Genomic DNA, 15,202 nt, shown 5'->3' on the forward strand with positions numbered 1-15,202 from the left:
CTCCTTCCCTTCTTCAGTTAAATCTCAATGCCCAGCCATTCCTAGGCATAGCCAAAGCAGCTTAATATTAGTTGTTTACAGTGTGCACGAAGAATGATCCCTCTCCCCTCATGAAAGTCATCATGTCCCCTAGCATTCCGCCCTTGGAACATGGGCCCACCACGCTTGCATTTTCTAAGGGGAATGTGGAGAGATGTCAGCTATTACGGACAATAGTTTTCCCATTTGCCTATCTCTGTTCAAAGTTACTAGCATTAGCAAACTGCCTGATTTGAGTTTCTTTTACTTCCTTAACCCTTTCTCTTGTCGAGGGTCCAGAAAGTAAAAGCTATTGGGTGAAACAGTTCCATGGACAACTCAGCAGCAGAGAGCAGGGGTACGGAGATAAAGGTAAAAATGCAAGACTGAGTTTCCTCCTGCAGCATGACATTTGACCAGAGTCCCTCCACCCCAGAGAAGTCAGACCTAAGAATAGGCATTGCCAGCCAACGAGGATGGTTGCTCAAGCCTAGATCTAGAAGGGAAAGACCCGGTTTCTGTGGCTTTGGAGGTCTGGTATTGGTCCCAAGCAGTCACTGTGTTTAACCCAATGCCCTACATTTTGTTATATGAGATGCTTTTCCATGTAGTCAACATTTATTGAGTGCCTGGTGTGAAGCAGAGGCTCCCACATATAGTTTCTTACTTTAGCCTCCTCATAATGCTGTGAAGGAGACATGTTACCCTTCCCCCCCCCCCTTTTTTTTATGAAAGAGAACGTTGGCCCAGAGAGGATGAATGGTTGACCCAGTCATACAATTGGTAGTGGCAGAGCTAGGCTGATTATCAAGAAGGAAGTGTGAGATCATTCCCATTTGTCTGGTGATTCTAGCCAGATTGTTAAGGCATAATCTTAGGATGCCCTGGTCCCCCCTGACACTGTAACCCTGTATCCTTTTTATGGCAGTCCTGCATTCATTCAGGACACTTCTTCCTTGGTCTTTAGAAGCAAGACCCTCTCTAAAATAATTCTGTATACAAAGCAGAATAGCCACTCAAAGGCAGGTAGCCACTCCCACTGATGACAAGGAAGAAGTAAGCTGTTTCCTTGGCCTTGTGGTTCCGGGCCCTCTTGTCCCTCTTGGGCCCTCTGGGCCCTCTTGGCCCTCCAAACCCCACTGGAACATGGGATCCCTTAGCCTGGCCAAGGTGAGCTGCCAGGATTGAACCGCCTAGATCATTATGAACCAGAACCTGGAAAATCAGTAGGTGACTGTACTCTGGACTCCAGGATGAAAGAAAAGTTCCCTTATTAAAACTGATTTCCAAAGTAGAGTTTCTCCTTTCAGATTCATAGCCATAATTTAGGCAGATGTGTCTAGTATGGTTCAACATGGACATTCCACAGGGTCAGGAGATGGGTCTAGAGGTGAAGAGTGGATCTTTGGTGGCTGGTAGGGGGCAACTGCTCAGCTGTGGGAGGGAGCAGTTCTAGAAACGCCAGATTTTTCTGCCCAACTAGATCTATCTTCCTGGTTTGGGGGACTTCCTTGATCCTTTCTGAGTAATTGAGGGGATTTATACTATACAATATGCCTGTGAGCCAAACAGGCCGATGGAAAGTTTTCCTATACACATAAAAATCAAAGCTCTTCTCTCCCCAACTCCAATCTCTGCTAGAAAATGGGCCATAATTAAATTGACTTGACATAGATTTCATGGCAGAGATGAATTATCTGTGATGATACTAAATAGAGGCAAAACTAACTCCATTAAATGTCAGGTCTCTTGTCTGTTTTTAAAGCACTGATGGTAGTGTTGTGTTTATTACCTAATAGACTACAACACTCAAATCTGGCTTTCCTCAGTAGAACGGTATTTGCCTTTGGCTGAAGAATAGTTTAATCTACTTCGTATGGTCCAAAATATGGCTAAACTATGACTTCCTGGGTTCTATTTTAGATGGGTTGTCCACATGGTGGTAAAATAAGCGTCTTCCTCTTGCCTCCATCTTCTGGAAGGTTTCCTGATCACATATAAACTCTTTAGGTAAGGCTTATTCTTGCTGTCTTGGCGTGCAGCTCTACATGTTTTTGTGAGCATTAATGCAGAATGGGGATGTGTGAGGTGGGGAAGTGGGGCAAAGCAGGGCTCGTGGCTTAAGCAGAAGGTGAAGCTCCCATTCATGAGAATGAAAGCGCTCTTCACGCTGCCTGATCAGCAGTGAGGAGGGGAGGGTGAAAACCCTTCTCACACAGAGGACACTGCAACTTCAAGGAATCCATGTCCCCAGATTAGCAACCCTGAGGTTCATCTGCTCATACCAGAAAACTTCTGAATTTCCTTGATCAGCTCCAGGCCTCACAACTTGGGACAAGTGACTGGTAAGAAAATGCCACTGCTATGCTTTGTGTTGGAAACTGTTAGAAATTATACTGAACTCCAAACCCCACTGGAACATGGGATCCCGCAGCCTGGCCAAGCCTTGCATTGTTCTCATTTTCATCCTCATGCTCAGGACTGACTTTGTGAGGAGGCATTGTTGGGATTCCGGAAGCTTTCTGTTACAACTGGCCACACCTGCAAGTTCATTGTCTCTGCATGCCCTGTTCCTCACAGAAGCTAGCTCTTAATTAGTATTTATTTTGGACTTATTTATGGTATAAGCTTAGTGCTCTAATATATTTATTTTGGGGAAGGGCCAAGTTACTCTACATCCTATGTTTGAGCCTGCATTGTTGATACCTCGTGCAGTGACCACCACGTAACTATATACCCATGTGTTCGATATTGACGACGTCACTTGCATCACACTCAGTATTGGGAATTAAAGATGTGAATGTTCTGTGACCAGAGCCAGGTTTGACAGAGGTGGAATCAGCTCCTGGTGGAATACGAATCTTGAGAACTCTGGTCACCTGATCCACTGCATCTAGATTGAGTGTATTTTAACGGAGAAAGAAATTAAACGATTTTATATAAAAAGAATGGCTCTATATTTTTCCTTTGTTCTTTTACCCTTGTCCATGGCATCCTTAGGCACCACAGAATGCTGGACTCCCTTGGAGCTAGTTAGGACTAGAGAAGGCTTAGTGTCTCTCCTCTGCTACAGTCTTCCCTCATCCATCAGTGGAATTATTGATGTTTAGAACAATAGATAACATTGGTGGCATCACCAATTCTGTATTTCTTGTCTATCAGATGCTAGCAGCTGCAGGATATTATAGCCTACATACAGAGCTAAACTACTTAGCCCCCAAATCAGGTGTTATCCCAGTTCCCTAATGGCCTTGTTCCCAACGACCCATATTTAGGAAAGTCTTGGTTTAAAAAATACAGTACAGGGGCTCCTGGGTGGCTCAGTCAGTTAAGCGTCCAACTTCGGCTCAGGTCATGATTTCACGTCTAGTGGGTTCGAGCCCTGCATTGGGCTCCGTGCTGACAGCTCAGAGCCTGGAGCCTGCTTCAGATTCTGTGTCTCCCTCTCTCTCTGCCCCTCCCCTGTTCAGACTCTGTCTCTCTCTCTCTCTCTCTCTCTCTCAAAAATAAATACTAAAAAAAAAAAAAAATACAGTACATGGGGGTGCCTGTGTGGCTCAGTCAGAAGAGCATGTGACTTTTGATCTCAGGGTCATGCGTTCAAGCCCCACTTTGAGCGTAGAAATTACTAAACAAAAACACAAATTCAAAATATAGAGTACATGGTTCATAACAATATCTTTCATTTGAAGAAAGATAGAGATGAGATTCAATTCAGCAAAGATGGAGAACTTACTGTGTGTCCAGTGGGCTGAGCTTTGGGGATGGGGGTTGGGGAATAAGTGAGACCCAGCACCACAGCTCCAACTCCTGGAGCTCATATCTGAGGGCAAAGCTAACTTCAGACAAGTTAGCTCCCCAGTGGGATGAATGTCAAAGGGGAAATCAAGAAAACCTTCAGGTTCTTTAACAGGAATGTGATCCAGTTTGAGGCTTCAGTGAAATCAACTCTGAGGGAGAGAGACCTGAAATATAATCATCCTTCTTACAGAATGCAGTGATTTTTTTTAATGTTTATTTTTAAGAGAGAGAGAGAGTGGGGGAAGGGCAGAGAGAGAGGGACAGAGAATCCCAAGCACACTCCGCACTGTCAGCACAGAGCCTGATGCGGGGCTCGAACCCACAGATGTGAGATCATGACCTGAGCCTAAGTTGGACGCTTAACCGACTGAGCCACCCAGGCGTCCCTGCAGTGATTTCTTTTTTTAAGAGAAGACAGAAAAATACTCTGAGTGCTCCCATTTCCATGAATAACACCACCATTGATCCAGGTGTGAAAGTCAGAAAGCCAAGAAACCGTGTGGTAGACTTAATTTGAAGTCTCCCAAAGGACCATGCTTAATATTTGTGCCCTTGCATAGTCCCCTTTCTAATCTGGACTGGCCTTTGATCTTTAACCAAAAGAATGTGGCAAAACTAGCAGCTTCCATTTTTGCACTTAGGAGAAGTCAGCTGCCATGTAAGTCCAACCACCCTGAGACCACTAAGCTAACCACATGGAGAAACCAGGCAGAGGAGAGGAGAGGAGAACCAAACAAGTGAGCTGGCAGCAAGGACTAAGAACCCAGACAGAAGATCCAAGCTGCGCTGTTTGGGCCACCTTAGCTGATGGGCAGAACAGAAATAGCCTGTCCCACCAAGCCCTGTTCAAACCACCCAGTCATGAGCAAATGACAATATAGTTACTGTTTTAAGTCGTTACATTTTGGGGTAGTTTGTTTGCAGCAGTAGACAACCAAAACACCTTGGCTTCCTTTTGTCTTGTAACCCCTCCTTCGTTAAATCCTATCAGTTTGACCTCCAGAACATTCTAAATCCAACTACTCTCTTCATCTCCTCTGACACCATCTGACTCCCAAACTACCAGCCGCTTTTTCTGATAAAAACTGCAATAGCTTCTTAAGTAGTCTCTGTGCATCTACTCAGGGCCACTTCCAATCTGTACACCTTGCTGCAACCAGAGAGATCTTCCCAGAGCATAAATTATGTCATCCTCTCGCTTAAAATATTTCAGTAGCTTTCTTTTGCTCCAAGAATAAAAACCATCAAAGTTCTTTGTGGCGTCTAATGCTTAACAAGGTTCTACCAAGTTTCTGGCCACTGACCCTGCTTGCCCGGTACATCTATCTTTTTCTTTTCTGCCAAACTAGCCTTTTTTCTTTTTTTGAGGTTTTTATTTTTTTTTTTTAATTTTATTTTTTGAGAGAGAAGAGAATGAGATCATGACCTGAGCTGCAATCAAGAATCAGACGCTAAACTGACTGAGCCACCCGGGTGCCCCCATACTAGCCTCTTAATTACTACACTCTGCCAATCCCTTTTGCCCCAGGGACCTTACATACACTATTCTCTCTTTCTGAAACCCTTTCCCACTCACCTGCCCCTGCCTGCTTTGTTAAGTGCCTCCTGGTTTATCTTAATAGGTTTCAGCTCAAAATCCCGATTCCACACAGAAGCCTTCCCTGACACTCCAGACGGGGCAAAATCTCCCTTTAAAATACTTTCCTTCCAGGGCACCTAGCTGGCTCATTTAAAAGAGCATATGACTTTTTTTTTCTAATGTTTATTTATTTTTGAGAGAAAGAGAGCACAAGCTGGGGAGGGGCAGAGAGAGAGGGAGACAGAGGATCCAAAGCGAGCTCTGTGCTGTCAGCAGAGTCACCCCTAGGTAGAGCATATGACTCTTATTAATAGCAGGTCGTCAGTTCAAGCCCCACGTCAGGCCTGGAGACTACTTAAAAAAAAAAAAAAAAATACAGGGGCGCCTGGGTGGCTCAGTCAGTTAAGCGTCTGACTTCAGCTCAGGTTATGATCTTGTAGTTTGTGAGTTCAAGCCCCACAACAGGCTCTGCTGACAGCTCAGAGCCTGGAGCCTGCTTCAGATTCTGTCTGTCTCTCTCCCTGTCTCTGCCCCTCTGCCGCTTGTGCTGTCTCTCTCTTTCTCTTAAATATAAGTAAACATTAAAAAAAAATACCCATTCCTCTCAGCACCTGTCATAGCTATAATGTATTTATTTGGATAATGACTTAATTTAGGATTTTCAACGGTTTTTATTTATTTTTGGGACAGAGAGAGACAGAGCATGAACGGGGGAGGGGCAGAGAGAGAGGGAGACACAGAATCGGAAACAGGCTCCAGGCTCTGAGCCATCAGCCCAGAGCCTGACGCGGGGCTCGAACTCACGGACCGCGAGATCGTGACCTGGCTGAAGTCGGACGCTTAACCGACTGCGCCACCCAGGCGCCCCTTAATTTAGGATTTAAGTAAGTATTTATTTGACGATTGTCTCCCCCACTAGACTAAGTTTCATTCTGGGTTTATCTGAGCTGAACCTTAAAGAAATGACAAGTCATCTGCACATTGGCTGGAAGTGCAGCCCAAATTCTTTGAAACTACAGTGGGATGTGTCCCCTCTCCTTGAATCTGAACCCTGAGGCCTCCTGACAAATAGAAAATAGCAGAAATTACACTGTACTGTTTTTTAGGCCTAAGCCTTAAGGAAGTGGTCATCTTCCATTTCCTTTTTTTTGTTGTTAGTTTTTTTTAACATTTATTTATTTTTGAGAGACAGAGAGCAAGCGGGGGAGGGGCAGAGAGAGAAGGAGACACAGAATCTGAAGCAGACTCCAGGCTCTAAGCAAGATGTCAGCACATAGCCCGAAGTGGGGCTCAAACCCACAAACTGTGAGATCATGACCTGAGCCGAAGGCGGACACTCAACCGAGTGAGCCACCCAGGTGCCCCGGCCATCTTCCATTTCCTATCACTTTGGATGCTTTCTCTTAAACCTAATCACCATGCTATGAGAAAGCCTAAATAGCCCATGGAGAGGGACAAGAAACTTGGTCCTCAGGCTCAAATGCGTTCCCTGCTGATAGCACTAAATTTGCCAGTTATATCAATGAGCCACCTTGGAAACAGAATTTCTAGCCTCTCCTTTCCCAGTCCCCCCACCAAAATCCCATCTGATACTACATCATGGAGCAGAGATGAACTTTCACTATTGAACCCCGCCTAAATGTAAGATTCCTGAGCAAAATGATTTTTTTTTTAAGCTGTAAATTTTAGGTGGTTAGTTATACAGCAACAGAAAATGGGAACATCAACCAGAAGGATAACCCTGTGCAGAAAGGCAACACTTTCCGGGGCAGGATCACAGAGCTGTTTGTGATGTCCTGCCATCCTGAGTCTTACTGAGCCCTGGCCGGCCAGGAATGTTTGTTGACATACAGAGGGGGAGTCTGTGGCAGTCCTCAACCAGAGGACAATCCGTCATGTTCATGCTGGTATGCAGGGTGCAGACCTGGATCCAGGGTTCTCTCTTGCTCACAACTTTCCCTCCCCGGGGAATTGGCTGGTGGAGACTACTACACTCCAGAGTTTTGCCCTGAGGGGCAGCCTATTCCAGCTTCTGGAGGTGAATGTGAATGGCAAGGGTTATCAAATTAGCATTTCAGGGGTGCCTGGGTGGCTCTGTTGGTTAAGAGTCTGACTCTTGATTTCGGCTCAGGTCATGATCTCATGGTTTCGTGGGTTCAAGCCCTGCAGCAGGCTCTGCGCTGGGGATTCAGTCTTTTTCCCCCAACCACCACCCCTCCCCTGCTCATGCTCTCTCTCTCCCCCAAAATAAATAAATAAACTAAAAAAAAAGAAGTAGCATCTCATTAAAGACTTGAGAGAGAAGAGACAGTTCAAGGGTGGAATCCAGGTATTCCTGCCCCAGAGGAATGTGCAGCTTTGTCCACGGTGATTCAGATGAACACTCACATTCAATAGACAAAACTCCAAGAAGGTGCTGTGTTGAGGCACACAACCTACAAGACACCTTCTAGGCCCTTGCTGTCCAACACAGTAGCCACAAGCCACTATGGCTATTTAAATTAAAATGTTAACTAATCAAAACTTTTAATAATTTAAAACAATTCCTCAAGTCTCATGAGCCACATTTCAAGTGCTAAACAGCCAAATGTGGCTAGTGGCTGCAGTATTGGACAGTGCAGATATAGACTATATCCATCACTTACATTTTATTGGATGGTACTGCTCTAGGCCCTTTAAGATTGGTCAACAGAAAAGGCCTTGCTCTCAAGGATGTGAGAACAAAAACAAGAAACAAGGAAAGATAAAACAAGGGCTACCACTGGGAGACTCACAGGAATGGTCACATTTATCAGGCCACAAATTCCAACCCCAAAATATGTCCCTAAGGAGCTTTGGGGAGCAGCCTGAGTGGCCCACCTGAATTTTCAGCTTCCCTTCCTGGTCACTGATAACACTTTTTCCAAACTCCTTAATATAGTCATTTCCTGCCTGGGGGGTATCAAATTTCATAACTTTAGTATCCAATATGTTCAACAAAAATGTAACGCAGCATCATGGTTAAGAACATGGACTCTGAAATCAAACTTTCCGTGTTAAAACCCTGTTCCAGGGTTTCCTAGCTTGAGTGAACTTGGCAAGTTACTCATTCTCATAGAACCTGGTTAAGGGTATTATAACCTACTTCCCAAGGTTATTGTGAAGATCACATGAAAAAGCTTAATGGTGCCACAGAATAGTGAATACTCAGTGAATATTCGCTCCGATTTTTCCTAAGCTTATTTAATCTTATTTGGGTTTTGAAGAAAGCCTTCAATGGGGATGTGATGATCCCCCTATATCCTCAATGGGTGTGTGTGATCACTTTATCCTTGTCTACCTCCATTCTCCGTGTCTTTCATGCCCCTCTTCAGTTCTCCTGATCTCTCAGGGCCGTCCCCGGCATTTTGACATGGTGGCACCTGGCTCCAATGTGGCTACCAACAACCAGGTACCAGAGTATGAGGACTCTTCATCTTGGGTGAGGCCACTCTCCTTTTCTGGTCTGTGCTTCCCTTCATTGCTTGGGTTCAGATTACCTAAATACTAAATGTATTCGTACTTGTAAAAGAAATCACAGGAGCCTGGAGTCTCATACTCTGGGTGAAATCCAGAGATTAGGGTGGGAGAAAGAGAGCTGTTAACGTTAAAAATGCAGGAGTTGCCTTAGCTGGCTCTTGCTTCACAGGTCTTGCAGTTTAACAGGCCCTGGGATAAGGCTGAGGGCCTTGTCTGAGTGAGGGCTCTTCACCAAACCGTGCCCCGTCTGCTCCTCAGGTCTGCGTGACGAACACAAGATAAAACAGGTGTGCAAATAAAGTATAAACTTAAATCCCTAAGGGTTGTTAGAAGTTCCTCCACGGGAAGGCTGTGCTTTTAAGAGTGTGGCTCCTTTAAGAGGCGGGCTCCATCCCTACTAACAAAGAAAGTCCCCGCCCCCGGTTGCCAAGGTGCTCTATGGCGTCCCATTCTCATTGGTGAACGTCGGTGGGTGAGGCGCCCAGAGACATTTCCAACGAGCTGGCGGGGGGGAAAGATGGCGACGCCCCTCGGGTGGTCGCAGGGGGGGTCAGGATCAGTGTGTCTCGCTTTCGATCAACTGCGGGACGTGATCGAGTCTCAGGAGGAACTGATTCACCAGCTGAGGAATGTGGTATGCAGCCCGAAGAGCTGGGGGAGGGCCGGACCGGACACCTAAATGGCGGGGGCGGGGCCAGACCCTGTCCCGACGCCGATGGCGAGCTTAGAGCACATTGCCAATGGCGTCATCAGGAGGAGGCGGGGCCCGAGTATGTTCTGGCTGGTAGGGGTGGAGCCAAAAAGGGTCAAGGTCTTCATGATAATTTTCCAGGGAATTTAAACAAAATTAAGTTGCTTTCTACTCTCTGTCTGGTTGTGTAAGGCCTACTAGATATCTCCCCGTGTATTCACTGAGCCTCACTTTCCCCACTTCTAATTGGAGATGACTTCATTGGCTTCCCCGGGGTTCTCAGATGCAGGTATTGAAACTATAACGCGTTTTCCATTATGGACATCTCCTCCCCAGTGTCTAATGCAGCGCCATTTTGAGTGCAGTAAGCACAGGTTTGTCTCTTGCACATGTTAACTTAAGGGCCTGCGACCCTTTAATGCCCCTTTGCTTTTGCCTTCTGAGTCAAATCCTAGTTCATGAGTTCAAAGCATTGGAGACACAGATTACCTGGACAGGCATGGTAAAGTCTTGGGCAGCTGAAGTTCATGGTTTTTCTGTTTTTATTTTCTATCTTGATAAGACAGCTGGGAGATATCTCCATCTCAGAAACAAAACTGACTTAACATTTATTTCTCACCCTGAGGGGTGCGTGCAGCTCTAGGCATTCAATTACCTGCAATTCCCTGAGGGTACCCAGCTCTTCTTTGCAGCTGGCCTTTGCATGTATGTTCTCACCATCTAGAACACTTTTCTGTTCCACCCCCTCTTCTTGCCCACCCCTGTTTACCAGTCAGAGCTCATGTCTGATGACCCCTTCTCCAGAAGCAGGTCTGACCCTTCCCCAGACCAGGGGCCTCCTCTGGGCACCACAGCCTTTTGTGCTTCTCCATCATAGTGCACACTGTGTTAGCAGTACTGGCCATGGGCTATCTCCTATATCACACTGGTTGCTCCTTGAGGGCAGGACCTAGAGCTGAGCCTCTGTGAATCTTATGGAACCAAATTCTCCCTGTTCAGAGCCCAAGTCTCATCTTAGGTGCCCTGGGTATCATCCCATTGTCTAACCTTGGTCCTGGTCCCTAGAGAGTACCCCTTCAACACCAGCCCCAGGCCCTCCCTGAGCCAGGCTCTGTTGCAGATGGTTCTCCAGGATGAAAATTTTGTCAGTAAAGAAGAGTTCCAGGCAGTGGAAAAGAAGCTGGTGGTAAGTAAGGGCCTCTGTGGGCTCCTGATCTTCCCCCATTTCCTGGGATCCCTGTGGATGGGCACAGTTATTATTGGCCTCTGACAGCTTCCTGCCCTAGTAGTGAGGACAGAATCTTCCTGTACCCTGGCTTCTATATGCCTGTCTGAGAAATGGAGCTGTTAATGGAACCTAGGAGACCTAGGGTAGCTCAGGGGTAATGAGGTCACTGCTTTCTGTTCCTGCAGGAAGAGAAAGCTGCCCATGCCAAGACCAAGGTCCTCCTGGCCAAGGAAGAGGAGAAGTTGCAGTTTGCCCTCGGAGAGGTAGAGGTGCTATCTAAACAGCTGGAGAAAGAGAAGCTGGCTTTTGAAAAAGCGTGAGTGGGCCTTTCAAAGGGTTGTGAAGGGTTGGGGGTCCAGGCTGCCTGTCAGCCTTCCCACCCTCTCTTGTCTTATCTTCTCCACCCAGGCTCTCCAGTGTCAAGAGCAGAGCCCTGCAGGAATCCAGTAAGAAGGACCAGCTCATCACCAAGTGCAATGGTAGGCGGGAGGCCCGTGCTCCCCCCCAAGCTTACATACATGGGCTCTTCCCTAACAGCGCAGTGCCTGTGTCAAGGGCAGGGTTTCACCCCAACTTCTGCCCCCGGCTGAGGATACCAGGAGGCCCAGGCGGGCCACACCATCGCAAAGGCCTTCAGGGACCAGGCAGGCCACGGAAATGAGGGAAGCAGTTGGTGTACAATATTCTTCATGGCCATAAAGGAATGGGCTCGCTCCCATTTTTCTTGAAACATACGACCTTTTAGTCCAACTTTTGTTTTCCCACTTTTGATGGGTATTAGAAATAGTGTACTTCACTCATACCTTTTACAAGAGGAACAGCAGGGCAAGCACAGTCCTATCTGGGAGCTGACTGCTAGGGACCCAGTAGCGAGGGGTAGGGACTGTGGTGACAGGAAGAGCCGTGCCCTCTCTCAAGGGCTTAGTGCCTCTGCTCTGGGGAGGAGGGGGGCAGTATTGTCAGATCCTTAAAAAAGAAACTGGAAGCCAGTTTTTCATGGAAACTTTTCTGACTTTTTAGTGTTGGCAACTGATTTAGAAATTTTAAAACTATTGTATAGGCTAAGTATAATATGCCCATAGGCCATTAGTTTTCATCTCTGCTCTGTGCAGATGTATGTGGCTCCTTGTTGGCTCACTTGGTGCCATGAGCTGTGGGGCACTTTCTGTCAGCCACCCAGTGTCTCTAGATCCCAGGAATGCCTTTCAGTTTCCCAGAACACTAAATTCCCCTTACCTGGTTTAAGGAACAGATCTGAATTCCACATGCAACATCTGCTTCATACATTGCAGCAGATTTTGAGTAGGCCAGAGACCAGAGCCCAATTCCAAAAGAGATTCAGAGTCCCTTCTGATGGATTGTCACCTGAAGTCTTGGGCACCCGTACCCACCAATCCAGCCCTCTCTCTCCCTTGGTGAGTACTCTTACTAATAAGATGCCAACAGGCCAATATCTTGATCTGACTAGGTAGGCTGACAGGCCTTGTGGCTGTTTGACCAAGGGCTCTCAGTAGGGCCTCCTGGGGCCCAGTAGGCAGTCACTGCCTCTGTACCCAAGGCCACCAGACCCCACTCCTTCCTGTCTCTCTGCCTGTCCCCATACTTCCCTAAAAGAAACCTAGAGTTCTTTTCTGGTGGTACTCGAGCATTTCCTAGAGATCAGCCAAAGCCACGGGGTTCTATATCTGCTTGTGGAAGGGGTGTGTGTGTGTGTGTGTGTGTGTGTGTGTGTGTGTGTGTGTGTATGCTATGGGGATGGAACTTGGCTACCCTCCCCCAGAATGTCCCAGACCCCTCCAGTGGGACACAAGCCCTCACCTGAGCAAATCTCATGACCTGAGCCTCCCCCTGGCCTGTTGGCCAGGTTGGGGAACCTCCCTTTTTGTGGTTTTAGTTTGTTTTTTATACTTACATAGTTTCTTATTTTTCTCAAAGGGATTTTCTAACCATTCTCTCTGTGGGTGCTATTTATTTTAAATTCATCTCTAATTTATTTTAAAAGATTCACATAAATTTCTGATGCCTTTTCCCAAAAGAACTTCACAATCAATCAATCTGCGTGACCTGGGGAAGAAGGTTCAATAGGCATGGTCCTATGACCGAGTGAGCTCATTTTCATTCTCTTCCTTCTCCTGTGTCTTTGTCTCCTCTTTTCTATGCTGTGCATTAACTTTTTACCAAATCTTCTCTTCTGAAACCTTAAATACTTCAGCATTTCTACATTTTTTAGACCTTGTATTCTAGTTAATATTTGTCTAATCTTCAAACGTGGTGGGATTTTCTTCCTAGGAGGATCAGAATTTTCCAGGGCTCCCTAAGGGTCAGTTTATGTAAATGAAGCACCGCCTCCCCCCCCATCCCTACAACCCCTTTCGATTTTGATGCAAGACACAAAAATCATCCTTGCATCTAATGAGCACTTAATTTGGGGTAAGCTTTGTCACCACTGTCTCCTCTCACCTCACGCCCCTGTGCTGTCCCTGTCCCCATATTACAGATGAGAAAATGGGTCTAGAAGAGGAGGCAACTTGCCCAAAGTAGCAATACTGTCTCATCAATATTAACACTGCTAAAACATCACCCTCTGTTCTCTGATCAGTTCCTGAGTTTTAACTCTCTTTCAGGAGCTGCCTCCTTGAGGGTAGGGGCCCTGTCTTCTCTCCTTAAGCCCTAGCACAAGTCTGGGCATCCAGCTGGCCCTCAGTACGTCTGGTTGGATTGAGATGACTGAACTAAGTGATGTTTCTAAGTCCTAACTCCCCAGAGGATATCCTGGTCATTCATTCCACAAATAAATTTATTGTGCACCTTCTATGTGCCTGGTACGATTTTAGGCCTTAGGGTTAAAGCAGTAAATTTAAATAATATTTATCATTATGGATTTCATGGATGTAAATCCTAGCAGAGAAGAAAAGTGAGTAAAATATGTGGTATATTAGGTATAAGTGTTAAGAAGAAAAAGAAAGCAGGAAAAAGGGATAGGAACTATTGGGAGAGGTTGTACTTTAAACTAGGAAGTGTCTTGCCAAGGAGGTGATAGCTGTGAAGATCAGCAGGAGTTAGGGACAGGAGCCATTCATCCTCCTGCCTTTGGGCAGCACTGTCCACCACTCTGCAGAGGCCTTTTCCTGCCCTCATGTGAGTCACCTGGTCCAGAATAGAGTTGTAAAGTCACTGACACATTCAGCAGACATTGTGCCGCTCAGTCACCATCCTATCAAAACGCCATAATAAACTCATTCTTACCATGATGTTAACAGCTACTTGTGGAGAACCCCTGGGTCAGGAGAGCCAAGTTCTAAAAAGACCCATAAGGGAATGAATGCCTTATCTCAGGAAGGAGCCCTTCGGATGGGAACCACGCCTTCTCCCTGCCTCTCTCCCCCACAGAAATTGAGTCTCACATTATAAAGCAAGAAGATATACTTAATGGCAAAGAGAATGAGATTAAGGAGTTGCAGCAAGTTATCAGCCAGCAGAAACAGATCTTCAGGTGAGGTGTCTGGGCTAGGCTGGGGGTTGTTGATGGAAGTAGGGAGCCAGCTCTCTGGTCCCTACCCTAGACTGTCCCCAGCCCATGCCCAGCCAGCTCCATTGCAGGAATCACATGTCTGACTACCGGATCCAGAAGCAACAGGAGAACTACATGGCCCAAGTGCTGGACCAGAAGCATAAGAAAGCCTCGGGGACGCATCAGGCCCGGAGCCACCAGCATCCCAGGGAAAAATAAAATTGTCTTCACCTTCCTGTTCTGTAGCTGTAATGCTGGACCTCTGCCTTCTCTGCTGTGGGGGTCCCCATCCCTGTGGGTTTCTGCTTCTGCCACGTCAGGCCTCACCGGTGCCCTGACTCCCAGGGAAGAGGCAGAAGGCACTCTTTTTTTTTCTCCCTGCCTGCCTCCGGGGCCTTCATGACAGAAGGGAGAATCAAGTTACCAGGGACTGGGTGGGGGACAGGCCTTGGACCACTACTTTCCAGGCCACTCCTTGGCTCAGAAAAGGATGCTGCTCAAGTCTCCAGCCCCTGCCACTTCCCTCCCTCCCTTGGATAGTAGGGGGAGTGAAAGTGTGGGGGTATAGCGTAGGGGAGGACTACTTTGTTGTCTAATAGGCACTGTCCTTCCTACTCTTGGTATTTAATCCCTCCCTATGTAAACAGCTCTGGTTACCCCTGGTTACCTGTAAACACCCCACCCCACTCCCAGTGCCTTGGTAAATTTAACTCTCCCAACTTGGCTATAGAGCAGGAAGGGCTCTGTGTGTGTGTGTGTGTGTGTGTGTGTGTGTGTGTGTGTGTGTGTGAAGTCCTGACCAGAGACATCAAAGATCATGGGTTCCAGGACCACAATGAATTTGGGAAATCAGTTTCCATCATATAATGTTATGTT

The 15,202-nt window shown here is 46.7% G+C and overlaps 1 protein-coding gene and 1 long non-coding RNA gene across 4 annotated transcripts in view; one reads left to right on the top strand and one right to left on the bottom strand.

Moving 5' to 3' along the window:
- Positions 1 to 15,202, bottom strand: part of LOC109252144 (uncharacterized) — a 154,632-nt gene that overhangs the window by 38,235 nt on the left and 101,195 nt on the right. The gene's annotated exons all lie outside the window — the stretch shown is intronic.
- SPATA24 (spermatogenesis associated 24) lies at positions 9,367 to 14,744 on the top strand. 3 transcript variants are annotated; one of them, XM_019424344.2, is made up of 6 exons: positions 9,367 to 9,530; positions 10,708 to 10,773; positions 11,001 to 11,131; positions 11,224 to 11,294; positions 14,206 to 14,308; positions 14,390 to 14,744. In XM_019424344.2, the coding sequence occupies exons 1-6, from the start codon at positions 9,414 to 9,416 to the stop codon at positions 14,727 to 14,729; spliced, it is 828 nt and encodes a 275-aa protein (XP_019279889.1). In that variant the 5' UTR covers positions 9,367 to 9,413; the 3' UTR covers positions 14,730 to 14,744. The 3 variants fall into 3 exon arrangements, with proteins under 3 accessions (XP_019279889.1, XP_019279891.1, XP_019279892.1); XM_019424346.2 differs by having other exon boundaries at positions 9,370 to 9,530; positions 14,401 to 14,561; XM_019424347.2 differs by having other exon boundaries at positions 9,373 to 9,530; positions 14,416 to 14,561.

The sequence above is a fragment of the Panthera pardus genome, unplaced genomic scaffold, assembly GCF_024362965.1.
Source record: "Panthera pardus isolate Hobbes unplaced genomic scaffold, ASM2436296v1 HiC_scaffold_2, whole genome shotgun sequence".
Lineage (NCBI taxonomy): Eukaryota > Metazoa > Chordata > Mammalia > Carnivora > Felidae > Panthera > Panthera pardus.